General features: G+C 36.6%; 1 protein-coding gene across 1 annotated transcript; it reads left to right on the plus strand.

The window, feature by feature from the left end:
* Window positions 1-1,140: 1,140 nt before the first annotated feature.
* Window positions 1,141-19,280, plus strand: LOC141434951 (store-operated calcium entry regulator STIMATE-like). The gene is made up of 6 exons (XM_074097445.1): window positions 1,141-1,462; window positions 6,160-6,304; window positions 12,010-12,131; window positions 12,592-12,791; window positions 14,436-14,510; window positions 16,126-19,280. The coding sequence occupies exons 1-6, from the start codon at window positions 1,348-1,350 to the stop codon at window positions 16,210-16,212; spliced, it is 744 nt and encodes a 247-aa protein (XP_073953546.1). The 5' UTR covers window positions 1,141-1,347; the 3' UTR covers window positions 16,213-19,280.
* Window positions 19,281-19,832: the final 552 nt, after the last annotated feature.

Below are 19,832 nucleotides of genomic sequence, written 5' to 3' on the forward strand. Positions count from 1 at the left end.
AACATAAACTTTGCTTACTTTGGGACACAGAGTACATATATAACTTTGAGACTAAAGGGCCCGCTGGGCTACTACGAAACTCGAAAATCGAAGTTCGTATCGCACCGTCGCGCCCGCTGACACTTATATTATTTAATACGAGAGTGAGAGGGACGGTACGATACGAACTTTGAGTTTCGTAGTAGCCCTGCCGGCCACATGTCCACATTGCGGCGTCTTCAACGTAAAACGGCGCGGCGCCCGACGCGTCACGGAGCCGCGCGGTGCACGTTATACGGCGTCGTGAACGTACAATGGCGCGGTGGCCGACGCGGCACGGTGCCGCGCCGAAAACGTTATACGGCATCGTCAACGTAAAACGGCGCGGCGCACGACTTCGTACGGTGCCGCGTCGTGGAAATTTATATAAGGCGTCGTGACGTGAACGTAAAACGGGCGCGGAGGCAGTGGAGCGGAACGGAGACTGTGCTGCGGAGCGGACCGGAGGTTGCAGAGCGGAGGCTGCGGAGGTTGCGGAGAGGAGGCTGTGGAGCGGAGCGGAGGTTGCGGAGCGGAGGCAGCGGAGTGGAGCGGAGACAACGCCGAATTTGCCGAATACCGAATATAAAACGAATATTCGGCCCATCCGTACGGCCCATCCCTACGTGATGATGTTTGGTGATGATGATTATGATGTTTGGTGATGATGATGATGATTGTGATGATGATTAAAATTAAAAAAAAGTTAAAAAAAAGTTTATTAAAAATAAAAGGTTATAAAATCATTTACAGTTTCATATTTGGGATTCTCTTTCCGAAAGCGCTGGTAGTTTAAAAAATGATGTGTAATAGTGCCCATTGCTGCCTATTTACTGAATAAATGATTTGAATTTTTTGAATAACATCGAAACCATTTATCTTGACGTCATAGCTGTAAGTGCTATAGCGTAATGCTTTTACCTTTCAGTACAAAAAAAAACAACAGTAAACTGACATCCGTCACTTGCTATCATTTCAGCACGGCTAATACGAAACTTGAAACTCGAAGTTCGTATCGTACCGTTCCTCTCGCTCTCGTATTAAATAGTGTAAGTGTCAGAGGGACCTCACGACACGAAATTCGAGTTTCAAATTTTGTAGTAGCCCTGCTGTCAGTGTCATCTCATATTTCATCCATCATCATTCATTACACTTTTGCTTGCTTTTATGAACTATTCGAAAATTATGTTACCTTTCTATTTGTATTGTTGTTTTTGATAATTCTAAAAGCTCATTAATATAATAATAAAAATAGCTAGTGTAAATATTGGAAAATGTGATTTTTTCTATACTTGTTATTATGGTGGACTGGATTATAAAATTAGTGAAATGAATAATAGTTCTTATTTTACGGAGTTTCATTGCTCAAAGGATGCGCTCACGGACAGATATGGCTGGTTTATGCAATTTCTTTTGGCAGTACTTGCGTTCACATGCCTCATAGGTAAGATGTCCTTCCTCTCCTAACAAGTCAACAGGTCAAGGTTTACGTACATAGACACGACAATACTGCGATGTTCGTTGCAATTTATTGACACGTCTATATTTTTATTAAAACGGCGTAAAACATATTGACACCCGTTAACAGATTGTTAAAAGAACTATTTAGTAATAGGTTTGCTAAATTGTTACTGCTGTGCTATTAATCCAATTTGGGTAGCATCTATGGGTTCTTTTAAAATATTGTCTACTATTTCCATTGAGCAAGTGTAGCTATAAGTCCTATAACCCACTATTGTAGGTATCATCACCACTTCCACTTTCCTTTTTATTATAGGTAGTCTTACCTAAGGTCATATTCCTTAATATACTTACTGAAAATTACCACCACATTCACTGCTTCTTTCTCTATCAAACAGTATAAAATGAGGGTAGAAAGAAATGGAGTAAGTGTTCACAAGCACACATGTCCAAGAAAATGATCTCTGGTTGTAGAGATAGTCTACTGGGTCAAATATATTATTATCATCATTTTATGACTTTTTTCGCTTACCATGCTATTTTTCATGTAATAAGCACACCTAGGTTGATATATTATATTTAATTGTTTTTTAATGAAATGTGGAGTTGTGTTGCACTTTATAAACATACTAGCTTTTGCCCGCGGCTTTGCCCGCGTGGTATACGGTTATCGGGTGCTGTTCCCTCGGGAACTGTGCATTTTTCCGGGATAAAAAGTGGCCTATGTCACTCTCGGGCTCATATACTATCTCTATGCCAAAAATCACATCGCTCCGTCGTTGCATTATGGCATGAAAGACGGACAAACGCACAAACATACTAACACACTTTCGCATTTTTAATATTAGTATGGATTTTTGTCCTAACAGACATTTTCATTAGATCCACATTTAATCTAAGACAATTGTAAGCAACACACTAAATAACACCATTACTTCAGGCCATAGCATTCATGTCAATAAAAAAAAAATTAAAAACCTCTAAAACAAAAAAAACGATGCCAAAAAAGACAACTAAAAAGTAAAAGATAATTATGCACTACCTAGCTGTAGCCCACGACTTCATCTGCGAAGAATTTGTTTATCCCTATCCTGGGGGGACTATGCTGATTTCCCGCAAAATTAGCCTAAGTTAATTTAGTATAAGTACCTAGTAATATTTTTTTAATCTAAGGATCGTCGGTGTCGGGGGACCGCTAAGTTTAACAGGAAACTAAAGTACATATGTTGTATTTTTTAAAGTATTAACCTTAGTCCCCCGACACAGACAACACTTAGATAAATAAAAAAAAAGTACTTATCTAGACTTAACTGTGTTATAAAGATAGAAACTGTGTCCTAAACTGTGTCCTGCGCGCATGCGCGTCATTTAATTTTGACTGATATTTGTTTTGCAAAATAGTGAGCTTACGTCGAATTTTCATATTTTTGATTGAAACAGCTCTAAATTATTATGCCAACATCTGTTATGAAATGGTCCGGGAACAATGCAAAATTAAAATGTCCAGGGATCACTTTCCACTAGTAAGCAGTCGTAATCGTAGTCGTAGTCGTATTTTTATGATTACTTTAATTTTGCATTGTTTGTTCCTGCACCACTTCATAACACAAGTTGGCATAATAATTTAGAGCTGTTCACAAAAGTGCGAAAATTGGACGTGAGCTCACTAAACTTACAAAATAAAATTGTCAGTCGTCAGTTATTAACGATGGCTCTCCCACTCACCGGGTATACCCTGGACAAAATCCCAACTCAGTTCTGGATTTGTCTGCTTGCTCTCCCAACCTCTCATGTCTTCTATCCTACCAGGTACTGAGACAATAACACGGAAGTGATCATGTCCCTATTATCATTTCCCAACCATTCTCAGTTCAGCCTTCCCTTGCCCCCCAACCCCTCCTTAAATACAGATTGGATAAAGCAGATTGGCCAAACTTCTCTTTTTATGTAGAAAAAAGGCTAAAAAAGCTCGACTCCAACCTGTTAAACCCCCTTGGACTCTACAACCACTTCCAATCCGTTCTGATAGAAGCTGCAGATAAATTCATCCCAAAGAAAAAAATTGGTAGTAGCAAGATCCCTTCCCCTCCTTGGTGGGATGCGGAATGCACGGCGGCGATAAAAGAAAGAAAGAACGCCGAACGTAAATACAATGATTCCGGTCTTTCTGAAGATTTTATTGAATTCCAAAAAATCTCTGCTCGCGCTAAACGTCTCCTAAAAAAAGCGAAGAAGAAAGGATGGAAGGGATTTTGTGAAAGTCTCAATCCAAGAAAGAACGCCCCCCTCGCTGGTATGGAAAAATATAGAAAAATTCAGAGGCTCCTTCGATCCCGATCGACCATCCCCCCATAATCCCCCTTCCTGGTTGGCAGAGTTTGCAGACAAATTAGCCCCTCCATCAGTTCCTGAGGAATCCTGCATAGACCCATATCCTCCCTCTACTGGGCTAGGCCCTCTCGAGCTGGACGCGTCGCGCGTGATTTGTGTAGGTACCTACCAACTTATTTTTTTGCAAACTACTTATGACTTCGAAATTGTTTACGGCTGTATAAATAAAAAGAAGACAAAAGAATCGGAATTATAATTTTTCAACCTTCCGAAAGATAGGTATTGAAGATAGGTATTGCATTTAATTTAAACCATCATATAGTTAAGTACTCTGTAAGAGTAGGTAGTAGGTGCATAATGAGAACAAGATTGTTAGGTATTACAAGGATTTTAGGACATCTAAAGGAATATAGTTTTGCGACAGGTAGGTACTTATTTAGTAGATTTTCGTATTGTTTGCAATCAAAGTCGATTCCTTATTTATGGAATACCGTTTAATTCACCTAAAAATAAACACTTTAGACCCATTTTAAAACAAATTACAATTGCCTAAGTAACTAAGTTTGCTCAAATGTTTGTTTATAAGTAAGTAGGCACTTTGTCAAGCCAACTTAAAACAAACTAAACAAAAATATCACTAAAGATTGAACAAAGTGGTACCTACTATCAAATGGTTGCTGTTGCTGATAAAATATTGTTGTTTTGTAGCTTTGTAGCCATTAAAGTTTATTTACTTATTTATTAAAGGTAGCTTATTGAATTCATATTAGTACCCACTGTTATCTTTATTCATCGGCGAGTGGGAACGTTAACGGTGCCCAACTGAATATGCAAGTTGTAAGAGTAGGCAACGATTTATACCTAAACTTTACTTTTGTTCGAGAGTCCCTTCTGTACGGTAGTACTATTAGTTATTCTGTGATATAAGTATGGATATAATAAGTAGGATAAGTAGGATTAGTAGGATAATCAGTTCCCTTGCTTATAGATCTAGTGAATAATGTTTTTTCATCGTATTAAGATACCTAAAGGTGAACCAAAAATATATGCCTATTGTCAATAGGGCGCTATTGTTTTTATTTATATGGCATGGCAAAGGCAAATAGTCGGAACAATGCTTTCTTTTTCTTTGGCGACCTAAAACCTGAGGAGGAACGACCTTCTTTCGTAATTCGCGTAATCGATGACTCCGACATACCTAGAAAGTTTATTAATAACTATAATTACTTACTGCTTATTTTTACCAGACTACAATGACATCTTGTCTACAACGTTTACCTGTTAGCTCCGTCCGATGTTAATTTGAAAAGGTTTTGTAGTGAAATAGTTTTATTCCCCAAGCGTTTTCTTTTCCAGTAGTTTATTATAATCATTATTTACAATGATCCGTTGTTGACTACGAATCGTTTTGGACATTTTTGGTTATTATTCAAAGAAACCGCCACAGTGACACTGACAATCATTCAAATTATTGCCAGTGTAAGAAATTAGTTCCAATGAAATTCCGCAACTTGGCGAATAGTCATATAATTTCTGGTCAGGCTTTAAATACGAACTTTTCCGTTAAAATACATTATTTATTACTTCTGTACAAAAACAGTGATAAAAAAAATCACAAAAGGTTTACGAACACTGTTTCTTATCTACAAATCAGCAACTGGAGTGCCGAAAACGCCGATGGGCGTCTAATTTAGCTTTCCCTGGATGTCGCTGACACCGATGGGCGTCTGTTCTGCAAAAGCGTCGGCATCACAGCAAAGTTCGTAATCTGCACGGCTACTACGAAGCTCGAAATTCGAAGTTCGTATCGTACCATCTCGCTCTAGTATTAAATAGTATAAGTGTTAGAGGGACCGCACGACACGAACTTCGAGTTTCGAGTTTCGTAGTAGCCCTTCTGGCGCGCGGCAATGAATGGGTTAAAGAACTTTACAGATTGCAATGCAGGATAATGAATAGATTTCTTTTTTCTGATAGGCAACACTGGCATAGATAATAGATCGCTCGTGTTTGGCTCGAAATTCGAACTTGTGATTTTATTTTGCTTAATATACAAAATTTACACACCCAATATCATATTTTCTCAAGTTTTGCGCGATTCCCAAGGTCAAACAATCGAATTGCTTTAAAATTCCAGAGAAATAATGCGTTGTTTAGAAACGTGTCAAAATGGTGTTGTAGAGCGCTATCCTGCTCTGTCTCGTTTTTTTTGTCCCGTTCTGGCGGTTCACTTTTATATTATAGAAGATATTACGCTTTATTTTGTTTTTATGTGGTTTTCATATGAGCAAAAGTATTCTGAAATGGGTCAAAGTACCCCGACCTTACGGTACTTGTTTTTTTTTTCAGGCAAAAGATTTTGTGAGCCTCAATATGCCAGAAGACCATGGCTCATTTGGTTCTATGACACCTCTAAGCAAGGCCTAGGAGCTTTGATTATCCATGCGGCTAATGTCTGGCTCTCGCCATCTCTGGAAGGGAACACTTGTACATGGTGAATATTTTTTTATTCTATTTCTCAAGTCCACTAAATATGTTGTTGGGCCAAATTAAAACATACTACAATATATTTATTTAAGTATGCAGGTACAAAAACAACTAATCTAAGATAATCTTAAACATACTACTATTTTAAATTAACTTTTATAATCATTATCACAAAGTGTAAGCAAAATTTTGCCAAGTTTAATAAAATTTCTACTACTAATTTTAGACTTGGGCTTTAACTCAATTAAAATTATTACTTCAAAAACTTGTAAAACCTGTACCATTAAACATAGTATTTAGTTTTAAGACTTATTCAGAATGATGTACATACCCCGGGACTCAAGTTTAATTTGGAAATATCTTGATAAATTGTATGAACGATTTTTAAACTACCGCTGATGGACAGCCTTGCTTTGACAGGCACCCTGTAGCTTTTTAATAGCATTAATTTTTCATTAGGTAGAAACCAGCTGAATGAGCGAACATTCCGGGACTGAGTCGTCAACGTGACAAAATGCCCAATGGACGTATTGTTTAATGGTCATAAAGTGCGTGTGTCGAAATGAATAGGGGTCAAAATGTACAGACGTTTAAATAGGTAAGTGTAAATAAATAACAAAGTGCCAAAATGAAAAAGCGACGGCACGTGTAAGTATTACAACGTACAAGTTTCAAAATACATAGGTGTCAAAATGTACAGACGTTTCAATACGTAAGTGTAAAAATAACCCAAGTGCCAAAATGAAAAAGAGGCAGCATGTGTAAATGTTGAAACGTACAAGTTTCAAAATAAATAGGTGTCAAAATGTAATAAATTAATCTGTTAAAAAATAATGCATTATATTTTATAATGTCGTTCCCCGGGACTCAGACTATCTGTATAGGTACCTAATTTCATCTAAATCGGTTCAGCCGTTTAGACGTGATGTGGTAACAAACAACCTTACAAACTTTCGCATTTATAATATTACTAGCTTTTACCCGCGGCTTCGCTCGCCTGAACCATTTAAACATTTCAAAGAAGCAGGCAATGCAAGCAAGCATAAAGCATAACACGTTCTTACGTTACAATACAATACAAATATTCTTTATCGCACACCACAAATCAGTACAAAGTTTTACATATGATCACAAAATACAGGGTATACACAACAGGCGGGCTTAAAAGCGATCTCTTCAAGACAACCATTTGGGCACAGGAACTTACAGTTATGTTAAAAATAGGTGGCGTTACGTTTGGGAAACATACTAATCATATTGTCATTTGCTCGTTAAGTAATATATTCATTTTGGTACGTATTCAAATTCTTACTGAATAATTATGGCGTTTGTACATTTTTATATCTTTACTTTTTGACCCTGACACAATTAATGATTTGGACATTTTCTCATATAGGTACACATTCTGAGTCGCATAATTACATTTTAACAATGACATTATTTCTCAGCAAAACATTTTGGCAATTTTGTTTTATACGTTTTGACACTCGTACTTTATGACCATTAAACAATACGTCCATTGGACATTTTGTCACGTTGACGACTCAGTCCCGCCCGGAATGCTCAACGCTGTATATAGATTCCAAAAAAGTTACCAAAGATGGCCGAACGTCACTGTCGCAAGTGTCATTGTCATTGTAACGTTCCAGATCGTTTAGGGGCATACATGTCCAAATGTCAGAAAGTCCAGGTGTCACATTGTCCATGGTCAAAAAGTCCGAAGGTTATAATGCCTTAATGTCGGATAGTCCATATGTCCGAAAGTCCAGGTGTCACATTGTCCATTGTCAAAAAGTTTGAAGTTTATAATGCCTTAATGTCGGATAGTCCATATGTCTGAGAGTCCAGGTGTCACATTGTCCATTGTCAAAAAGTTCAAAGGTTATAATGCCCTAATGTCGGATAGTCCATATGTCCGAGAGTCCAGGGGTCTCACTCATTCTAATTTGGTTTTGTTTACACCTATTGCAATCGAATTGTTTTCGACTCGATCGCCTTTACTGTCAAGTCAATAAGAGCTGCCACCACGTAGACAATACGATAACAATATGGAAAGAGACAATGTAGAATGAGGCCCCAGTCCATCTGCATGACTGGATCAGCAGGTCAATTCTTGTCGACTCGACATGACATGTACGAAGCATCATAGATGCATCTGGATCTTACTGAGAATGGGTCTCAGGGTGTTAGATAACAGACTGGAAATAATGCAGATGAGCAATCTAGCTCTCTAATCTATTTCAGTTATATTTATCATTTAGTTGTGTTAGTCATACTTTTATACAATGAGACATTATGGGATTCAGGCCTTCAGAACTAGGACGTTTAATCCTTCGGACTTTTTGAGTATGGACTTTTTGACGCTAGGACTTTCAGACACTAGGATGTTTCATCCTTCGGACATTTTGACCATGGACTTTTTGACGCTAGGACTTTCAGGCACTAGTACGTTTAATCCTTCGGACTTTTTGACCATGGACTTTTTGACGCTAGGACTTTTAGACACTAGGACGTTTCATCCTTCGGACTTTTTGACCATGGACAATGTGACACCTGGACTTTCTGACATTTGGACATGTATGCCCCTAAACGTTCCAGATGTAACCAACCCATATGCACATCAATAAAAAATAGTCATAATAATATTTTGTTGTTATTTAAGTGAAAAGATTATCCCAAGTTTTTGATGTTTTCTATATACCATCAAGTCGAATAAAAAAAAAAACCTACGCATACCGTATTGTGTACAATGTGTGTTGCACATGAATACCTTGCCTTTGAACTATCCATGTGATAAAATGTATTACAAATTACAATCAATTGAGCCATTTTTACGAGTTTGACTGACAAACATAAAAACTATTTTTTTTTACACTGCAACTAAGGAGTTACGAACTATTTATTAGTAGGTAATAAAAACAACAATAATGGTGATATGAATATTTATTCAATCTTCAATTTCCGAACAATTTAGTTCACCTTCGTCCGTATTAATTATAAAAGGTTCGACCACATCATCGATTAAAACATCTAACTGCATCATTCTGTCTTATATTTTAATCACATGATCAAACACGATCTCCAACGCTCCGGTCTCACCTTCTGCAGTGATTTGTTGTCAATATTTCTATGTGCATATCAAAAATATCAAAAATCGCAAATTATGAGATTAATAGTATCCAAATGTTGTTAAAACTGAAGTATTACCACTGTACTTAATATGAACTTTTCTACTACAAAACAGTTTCAACCAAATATCTGTGGGTGAAATTAATATTGAGATGAAATTATTTATTTACGCGGTTGCATTTAATTTCAACTTTACAATTATATATAATAAATTAATCATGTATGTTATTTAGAAAAGTTAAAACTTACCAATGCAAAACTTTTTCATTTTATTGGCAACACGAGTAGTTTTTTTAGAATCTATATACGGACGGCGCTGAGTGCACTCTAATTTTAGGGTTTCGTACCCAAAGGGTGCCAACGGAACCCTATTACTGAGACTCCGGTGTCTGTCTGTCTGTCTGTCTGTCCGTCCGTCTGTCACAGGTCTATCTCTTGAGCCGAGCACTAAGCACTTGAAATTTTCACAGATTATGTAATACAGTGGCCGCTACAACAACAAATACTAAAAATAAAATAAAGTTTCAAATTAAAGGGGGTCGTCATACAAGAAACGTGTTTCATTCAGCGGTTTTTGGTTGCTACGCTGCCAAGATGACGGCTGTCAGTTGCTAGGGGCAACGCCCGTGACCCTATGTTGTTAAATGTTTAACTACTTATTAATTTGCGATTTTATTAGTGCTATTTTATAAAACCTTCGATAATTATAATAATTGTCTCTAAGACCGTGGTTTATTTTTTTGTGCAGCATTAAGACTAAATAACAATTTATGAACCACAAACCTCCGACACACACTACACACACTTCACAAAAGCCAACTTCAATTAAGCACTCACAGCCGCTGTATGTAATGTTTTTTACATTAAAATATCTCCGTTATAATTCATACTAAGTAACACTATTTATTCACAAGGTCAAAATTTAAAATCAGGTTAAGATTAAAAGTGAATGAATTCGCCACTAGAGGCGCTAGTGTAGCGTGAGGTCTCCGAAATGTCAAATCTCATAGTTTTTGGATGAGCTACGCGGGTTTATTTTTAATTAGAATAATTTTGTGAATATTTTGCAATATCTGTAATTAATTATGGCAAATATGCGTTCCGGGGCAATGAATGTCTGTGTTTTGAGACAGTTTTGTCTTTCAGAAACCTTTGTCCTCCCTTTTTTCCGAACAAAACGGGGACTATGCAACATTGTGACATGCTCGAAATTTTTATGGTACGGTTTTAAGGTGTATTAAATATGATTTTAATCTAAACTTTGTTTTCACGCCCGTAATAACAGACTTTGAAAGCCATACTAAAAAACCTTACGCAACAGTGCGCCATCTAGTCAGACAAAAAACGATAGCCCTCATTAGCGCCACTTTTATTTTTTTCTGCCGCGGGCGCCGCGGCGTATGGCAAGAGTCTAAAGCGCTATTCAGCCTCCGACAGGGCGACAGCCAAAGAGGATGAGAATTTAAAATTGTTCTTTATTCAAAATACTTGCACATAGTGCTTATATTTTGGTGATATGTTTTTATTAACTTGTAATATAATGTAACTACTCGTAGTTATGTTTGTTCGGGTGGAATTAATAGAATAGAATAGAAAAACTTTATTGTATAATCTGTGTATACAATAAAGTAATATTTCAACTTAAATTTGAACTGGATACCTTCAACCGATTGAGCTGAAATTTTGCATGCATGTATAAATCCGATGACAATGCAATATTATTATGATGTAGAGCTGATCTGATGATGAAGTTAGATGTTGGCCATAGGAACTCTGTAATAAAACGACACGACCGCATCGGTTTTAGTCTCATTTGATCGTCTTGACGACTACCTACTTTGGTAACCAGGGGCTAAAAGTACCGCCAACAAAAAATCATGTAAAAATTTGGAATTGAAATAAAAAATACAAAAAGATTCCAAAAAACCAATCTTAAATTGATTGCTTAGTAACGATATCTCTTGTCCGGGTGAGCGGTTAGTTCCAATGGAGTGCCGAAAAAGTTTCTCGATGAGGGCTACGGCATAGATGTCGCTAGCGTCACTGCTATGTGGCTAAATAAGAAACAAAACAAGCTGAGATATGAGGTGCATAGGGGAAATTCGTGTCGGTACCGTTGACCATCAGTGGTGTAGCGGTATAGCACGCGGTACGGAATACCGAGGACCCGGGTTCGATTCCCAGTGATGGTCTTATTTTTCTGGTTTTTCTATGCATCTATATTTCAGTTTGTATTTTCAATTTAGGTTTTACAGGATGGCCTTAAAAGTAAAAATATGGAATTGAAATAAAAAATACAAAAAATTCCAAAAAACCAATCTTAAAAAATCTTGTATTAGATTTTTTTACAAAAAATTATTACTGAACTATTTGTTTTTAAGACATTGTACGGAGGTGCGGAACCCTTCATGCGCGAGTCGCTCGCACTCGCACTTGACCGATGTTTTTTAACTCAATATTTACTCTTTGGCTAATGTCAATCATCCGTGCCCCGAAAGTCCCGGGGTGATCATGTCTAATCTGTCTAATGAATTGGGTCAGGGTATATTGCTAATTTATAATTTAATTTGCTTTTACTTCTAGGTACTTTGTGAATTTTATGGTGGACTCCACAGTGGGCTTACTGATTATTTGGGCTGGCATCAGGTTAGCACAGTACTGTGCCAGAAACTATGACATACCATTAATAAATTTTGGTGAATATGGTGAGTAAAAATTTAAGTATCTTATATGGGCCTAAATGAGAAATATCCAAATAACGTCACAGATATCTGTCACATAATAGTAGTTAATTCATCAAGGGGAAAAAGACTTACCCTCTATGTTTGTATTCTATATTGCTTTTGCAATATCGTCATTTTCTCCCAATCTATCCCCTGGGAATATCGCGATAAAAATGACCCTATTTGCGTTATTCCAGACGCACAGACTTTCGCATTTATAATTTTGGTTTGATAGTAGCCGTACATTTCAATCGCAGCTAGTGTGCATTTTTCGCGCAGTTTTGCCCACTACGAAGGGAATGCAATGGAATATAACGCCTATAGGGGCTGACCGCAGTTGGAATACAGCAAGATAGATTTTTTTAAATCATCCCTTTAAGAATAGGCAAAGAAAACCTTATCCATACAGTCTGCTTGGTAAATAGATGTTATTGTATAACAGGTAAGCCCCCGATGTGCACGGCGTGGCTGTGCCAGTGCGTGCTGTACGCGGCGCTGGCCACGTTCGCCAAGTCGGCGCTGGCGCTGGTGCTGCGGCAGCCGCGCGTGGCGGCCGCGCTTGCCACGCTGCCGCTCTCGCCCATCTCCAACCCGAAGCTAGAGATCGCCGTCGTTATGCTCATCATACCGTTCTTCGTTAATGTAAGTCACCCAAACCTCGAACACCATATCGACCGCTTACTTTCTCAACCTCGTATCTGGCCACATTTAACTGCTTTAGTTAAAATCATCTTTATGTTATGGATGATAGTGTTCGGGTAGATACGAGGTTGAGAAAGTTAGCAGTCGAAATGGTCCCAAAGGAAGATCAGCGCCGTTCGCAAGACCGACAGTTCTGCTGATTTGGGTCCATTTTGTGACACGCACTATGTTCCCCTGTCGTGAATAATAAGTAAATGTTTTCATTCTTTCAAACATCCCAACCTAGATACGTCCCATTGCTGTGCACAGGCCTCCTCTCAGTATAAGAAGGCTTGGGCCTTAGTTCTCAGTAGGGATGTAATGTAACGGACGTGGTTTTATCGGAACCGAGAGCGGAACCAGATGTTTTCAATTTAGTTTATCGGAACCGGAAACGGAATCGGAACCGGAACCGGAACCAGAACCGGAGCCTGAGTGATAGGTGAACGAGATGTTGGTGTAGCAAAGCGGGGCGATGAGCGAATGACGGTATAAACCTGTTTGTTTTTGATGTACGCCGTTCAAGTTCGACTGCCGCGCTAAGCATCTGACATCCGATATAACTTCTGTTTCAAAAGTAACGGAACCGGAACCGAACCGGATGTGTAAAACCAAACGGAAGTTCCGGATTAACGGAAACGGAATAGGAGCTCCGTAACATCCCTGGTTCTCACGCAGGTCCAGTGTGGATTGGTGACTTCACACACAACATTGAATAGCTGCGCAGGTTTGTGCGGGTTTCCTCACGATGTTTTCCTTCATAGTGAAGCTTGTGGTAAATTTCAAACATAATTTCGCACAATGTAAGTTAAATGCAAGTCAGCAGACAAATTAGTTATTTTAGTCATGCATGACAGTAGGTAGGAACAAGTACTGGTGTGCCAAAGGTGCCAAATTTCCAAAATTGGGGAATTTTTCATATAGGAAAATTACGGAAACTTCTCACTATTTCGTATGGGGATTGAAACTTTCCGTTTCTGAAATTAATATTTCCTATAATTTCTTTTGAAAATTTCCAGAAATTTCTGAGAACTTTTCCAACTTTTTGGAAACTTTCCGCAACTTACACATCTGTAAGAACAGGACATAAAAACCGGACGATGGTCTAGATGCGACAAATATTTAATATTACATTTTGATCGACTTCCTAGTTAAATAGTTGTGATAGTTTTCGTTTAAAATTCTTTATAGTAAGCTCTTCTATAAGATTTTTTTTAGAAAATCTAACGAAGCAAATTGTATGTAGGTATTGTTGAATACCTACTAGCCCCAACTTAACTCGTGATTATTAATCTTGATATCTTTGGGATTTCTTTATAGCTCATTCTTTAATTTGCTATACGCCTGCATAAGTAACAATGTTTGTCCATCTGCGCAAATATTAGTTATCATTACGCGTTTCTGGAAACCTAGACTATATGACGTAGGTACTTTGATTATTTATTAGTGATTACTATACAATAAAATTACTCTTTACTGAACACCACATAGTAAAAACAAGGTAACAATAGGCGGCCTTTCCCTTCAGAGTGACCTTTCATGTTTTCTTGTCTTTCCTAAGATTTGCCTCTAATTTTAATAAATTTGCGTTTGTTTTGATTTCAGATTTTAATATTCTGGGTGACAGACAATTTCCTTATGTATCATCCAAGGGGAGTGAGCTCTAAGTTAAAATCAAAGGTAAGAAAAATTGTCTGCTAATACCCAAGATAAAAAAATATTTTTCTAAATTAGTCTACAAACCTCTGTAACTCGCGTCACTGAAAATCTCCAGATTTTTTCGCGACACATAGACAGTAGCGAAGCGTCTATAGAACTCGATTCCCACCGGCTACCCAATATTTACAAAATAGAACAACAAAACGTTCAGGATTTGTGAAAAATGTAAGCGATTTTTGATGAAACATGTAAGCTTTACCATGGAAATATCTGACACTTCGCCACTGACAGCTGAGTGGCAGCTATTTTGGCTGGTAGGAATAGGCATTTAAGTCAGTGTTTCTGTATGTGTACTTATCTATTTTATCAGCTAATAAAACCATTCTTATTCTTAATTGAGCAGAAATCGGTGATCTGATTAGACATAACATAAAAAAACATACAGTGTAACATAGAACCTCCTGCTTTTTTTTGAAGTCTGTTAAAAAACTTGCTTTGAATATAGAAATTGTGTATAACAGTATCGTAAACTAATAAAATATTTACGTATTGCCAAAGTGCGTTGCTCTGCTGATAACATTATTACCAAGTCAAATAAGTTAATGCCGTCCATGATAAGGATTGTTTTTATGGTTCAAAGTTGATTAATCATTACAACATTGTTCATATTTACGTTATCATTACCAGCTTTAAGCACTGAAATTAATCACTAATTTACTAATGTTGTTTTCCCGTGTCTACCTAGAATAATGATGTTTGGTACCGAGTACCATGATTGGCGACGATGTGAACTTAAATGTTACTTAGGGCATTTGCACACAGAGTCTTTTAAACACGCTGTCTATCCGCGTTTGTTACGCAACGCGATACAAGCGCGAGTTGTATGGCTCTGGCTCCACTATGGAAAGAAATACGCGCTATCAACGCATGTCGACGGCGCGTTAAAAAAACGCGCTCTGTAAAAGCTCTTATATAGTAGAAGTTTCTGTTAACGGGCAGAATGTATCATATTTAATAGGTTTAAGAACATACTTAATAGGGTTAAGAAGTATCAAAATATACTATTTTTGAAATAAAAAACTTTTTTTTCTACAAAATATACTTTCATAGATTAGTAACCGACAAATACTTTCGACTTCTAGACTTAACGGACTTAAAGTTCCTGTTATTGAATTTAATTATTTAAAAAATAAATAAATAAAATTATATAAATAGATGAAATCTTAGTTCCTTATTTATGCGAGATGAAGATTTGCACGCACTCACAGTAGGTACATGTCGTATGCACCATAATCAATTTTATTATAAATTGAAATGTTAAATAAACGCGATAGCCCTAGAAGACTTGTCCCAAGCTACTAAGAACGGCGAAGTAGGCAGCTGGGGCTCCTCCCAACCGCGTCTCACCCCTCACGCCCCGCACGATTGCTCTGTTTAGACGTCTCCGGCGGATTACTGTAGGGAAACTTGTTATACTGTGCTATACCTTTCTAATTAATTTTGGATATTTACCTACTTCTTACACAATCAAATTAAATACAGTGCGCAGGTAGTTTCATTTTAATATAGGACTATCAAAGACCTCGTTGTCACTTACCGGAGCTTATGGTGCATTAATATGAAAAACAATTACCAGGTCCGTTACCAGTCAATAAAGAAGGAGAAGTCGGCGTCAGAAGAAGAGCATTCTGCAGACGAGCGGCTCCTGGGCGCCAACGTATGACCTTACCCCAAGCCCCGCGTGTCACGGGCCTAAACAACGCAATCTCTTAGTTTGTAGACGGACACTGTAAAGACTATGTCGTGACAAGATAATAATTGTTAAAACTTACATTTCTAAAACGAGTTTTTTTGCTGACTGTACATGCACGTCCTCTAATCTAAACCTTGTACAAAGTAACAGTTCAAACTTCTAGTATTGGGTTGGGTGAAAGTAAAGCTTGTAATAAAGATCAAATTACAATTAGATGCGTAGAAACAACATGAACTCTAAATGAGACGCAAATCACCACGAACATCACATCATGTTTAACCAGTGACAAGCTGTGAAATGACAATCAGTAGGCTGTGCAGCCGCTGTAAAAAGCCTCTGTGTATTAACTTTGTTTTGATGTTAAACCTACAACCGAAGAGCATTCTCGTGACGATAAAAATAAAACGAAAGTAATTTAAACAGTAAAGATGCTAGTACCCTTTATCAAAACACCACAACATAATCTTTCTTTATTTACTTATATCAACTTATTCCTTGAAATCGAATATGCGGAATCTAAAGGTGGTGTATTATAATCATGTATGGCATAGTAATTATTAATGTATAGTTAAAGTGAGAAAAGTTTTTCCATGTACACTCCGTAAGTTCTTAAAAAAACCTTCGTATTTTAGAAGCATGCTTCGGGTATTGACGATGACACGCGATCGTGATATGCGGTTCTGTTCTGTTATAACCTTGCAAGACTTTTGAAAGTTACCGTAAAGTTATGTAAAGAATAACCATCACTACAAAATAAACCTTACTGCAATAATATTACGCTTCTTTATCTTTTTCTAATTTTAATACAATATGACTTTTTGTCATGATACAAATGAAACAAAATCAGCATTTTCGAATTCTTCCATCGTTAATTTAAATTGAGAACACCCCGCTTTAAGACACTACTTTTATTTGGAAGTATATAGTGGTATATAGAGCTGTTGTTATACTGTATATATATTTCTCTTGGGTAGGTATATCAAATGATTTTTTTTTGGTCTGCTCTCCCCGTTGCTTCTAAAACTCGGTCTTGAACCTTATTAAAATATTTACGATCAACACTTTTCTTAGAACTTTCAGCTTCTTTACAAAATAATTATATATTAAAAAAAAAACCGTGATTGGCTATTAACAGAAATACCCTGTTTAAGTTGACTCGCCATGGAAATCAATTTCCGAAAAATAAAAAAATAAATAAATATGTAAGTGGTAGTTTTAACTGCTCTAAATAAATCAATGAAAACACAACGAGTGCACTCTTCGCGAGATGGATTGCTACTAAGTCAAAAAGACAATTGTCATTTTCTACTAACGAATTCTTCAGATTTCCCCCGAAACCCGAAGGTTTTTCTAAGAGCTCACGGATTGTAAGTCTTTATGACATTGACATAAACTTGATTTTTAATTCGCCTGTGTAAAAATTTTTTTCACTACGTCTCTAAACTTTCGCAGACCTACATTCTTGTATAAAATATGTATCTATTCAATTCCACTATACTTCGTTTTTTTAGCGTTAGAAAAAGGGTAATAAAACAATCGAGTTTTTTTATTGAAACACGTTTTTAAAAATGAACAGTACCTAATTACTACTTGTGATACCAAAAGAATATAAATTATCATAATAATATATCCTTCCTAATTGTTACTATTTGCTATGACTTATTTTTCAAGTGTTTTTCAATAAAAAGACACGTCAAGATCGCTTACCTTCTTTCTAATGCTTAAAAAACGAAGTATCTACCTCTATGTTTAATTTATGTAGGTTATCTTTCAATTTGAATCTTTCTCTATAGTGAAGAAAACTGTTAAACAGGAAATCTACATCACAACCGGAATTAGTATAGTGGTCAATGTGCTCATTTAATTTATATTTTATTGTACTTCAATTTTGATTTATTTTATGTTTGTCTTATCCTGTCCATTAATTTATAGTGATTTGTTTTTTTCGACAGTTATAGCTTGTAGGTAGGTATCTTGTAAATATGAAAAAGTTTAAATAATTGTACTAGGTATATAATTTGCAGTTCAAATTGGCTTTTCCATCTGTACAAAAAGTCTAGGCTAAACAAATTCATTGATGTACAATTATATTATGTAAAATCGTGATTCAAGAGACAGCTACCGATTTTGTATCGAAGACGCATTATAGTCACACTAGTATTGTTTAACGACTGCTGGTGGACTTTTTAAGGGAATATTTTTACTTTACGAAGAAGCAAGGGCGTCGCCAAGGGGAGGCTAGAGATTCTAAAAAAGTTGCCAAATGTAAAGGAACCAAACAAAAGTCCTAATTCTTTGACTTGAATTACTAGATCGATGATCGACCATTCCCATACGTCTCGAAACCGAAACTCGAATGACTAATACCTCCAATTCATACTTTTCTCATTCTCCATATCAACTTGCCAAAGCCCCCCCCCCCCCCCTGGGCCAACGGCTGGCGACGCCCGTGCGAAGAATATCTGTACTCGACTAAACTATTTATTTTTAATGACATCTAGTTAAACCTAGATATTTGATGTGATTGATATTACAACTTATGTTCACTGTAGTACTAGTTGCAATGCAACTAAATGTACAAAAAAGGAATTTGCTTGGATAAAATTAGATAAAATATTTTCGTATGATTAGTTTTTACAATGAAAATTATTGATATTGTTCCTGAAATGGTATTTGTACTTAGATCCTCATAGTAGTGCCATGTATTTTGACGTTATTTATTATACAAACACATCGAATTGAGACTGAACCAGTCAACTAACTTTTGTTGTATTAGTTTAATCTGTGGAATTTCACGCATGGATTGATCATAACATTCCATAGCGTTATCTATGTATATTATAATAATAACACTCCAAAAATTAATCAAAGAAACATGTAATGAATTTGCAGCTGTTTCAAGTATGAATGTAAATATTTAGAAAAATAAGAACTAATTTTTGTAAGAAAACCGATGTGTACCTACATAATTAATAGGACTGTATAAAATGAGCATCTACATATACATTGTTTGCGAATATAATTCACATTAAAAAAGAGTAAGCGTTTTTTTGTCAATACCCCTGGTGTTGCAGATGTTTAACCCTTTGACCATTATTTTTTTAAAGCAATGAATCGAGAACTTTAACGATACGCACAGCATGAATGATTTTTTTATGATTTTTGAGAAAGAGAAATGTATATATTATTGCAGGGTTTCCGAATTATGAGACGGCAATATGTTTGCCGCTATCAGCCAAGGGCATTAAGTGACAAGACCGTCATGTCAGTTTGCCGGGGGAACTACGGGTGGCACGACGTATCTAAAATAAATAAATTAAAAACCAATAGATGATACCTAACCTGCGAGTTAAGCAACAACAATATATTATATTATAAGATTGCACGCACGAACAATCAACACTTTTTTTGCGAGATTTTTTTACTTCCGTTGTCATTTCTAACTAACACGGCTAATTCAGCAATAAAGGTAAAAGGCAAATTTGAAGTATTGAATTAAGCTATTGCTCCATATATAAATCAATAACAATTGTAGCCTAACCCACCCTTTCCTTTAATAAACACCAGACACTTAACGGATAGTGGCAAAT

The sequence above is a fragment of the Choristoneura fumiferana genome, chromosome 14, assembly GCF_025370935.1.
Source record: "Choristoneura fumiferana chromosome 14, NRCan_CFum_1, whole genome shotgun sequence".
Lineage (NCBI taxonomy): Eukaryota > Metazoa > Arthropoda > Insecta > Lepidoptera > Tortricidae > Choristoneura > Choristoneura fumiferana.

What these genes read in the sequence shown, in the direction of transcription:
- LOC141434951 (XM_074097445.1), top strand. Translation starts at nt 1,348, where the DNA reads ATGAATAATAGTTCTTATTTTACGGAGTTTCATTGCTCAAAGGATGCG. An exon ending in TGCGTTCACATGCCTCATAG is followed by an intron (nt 1,463 to 6,159) that starts GTAAGATGTCCT and finishes TTTTTTTTTCAG; the next exon opens with GCAAAAGATTTTGTGAGCCT. An exon ending in TCATACCGTTCTTCGTTAAT is followed by an intron (nt 12,792 to 14,435) that starts GTAAGTCACCCA and finishes TTTTGATTTCAG; the next exon opens with ATTTTAATATTCTGGGTGAC.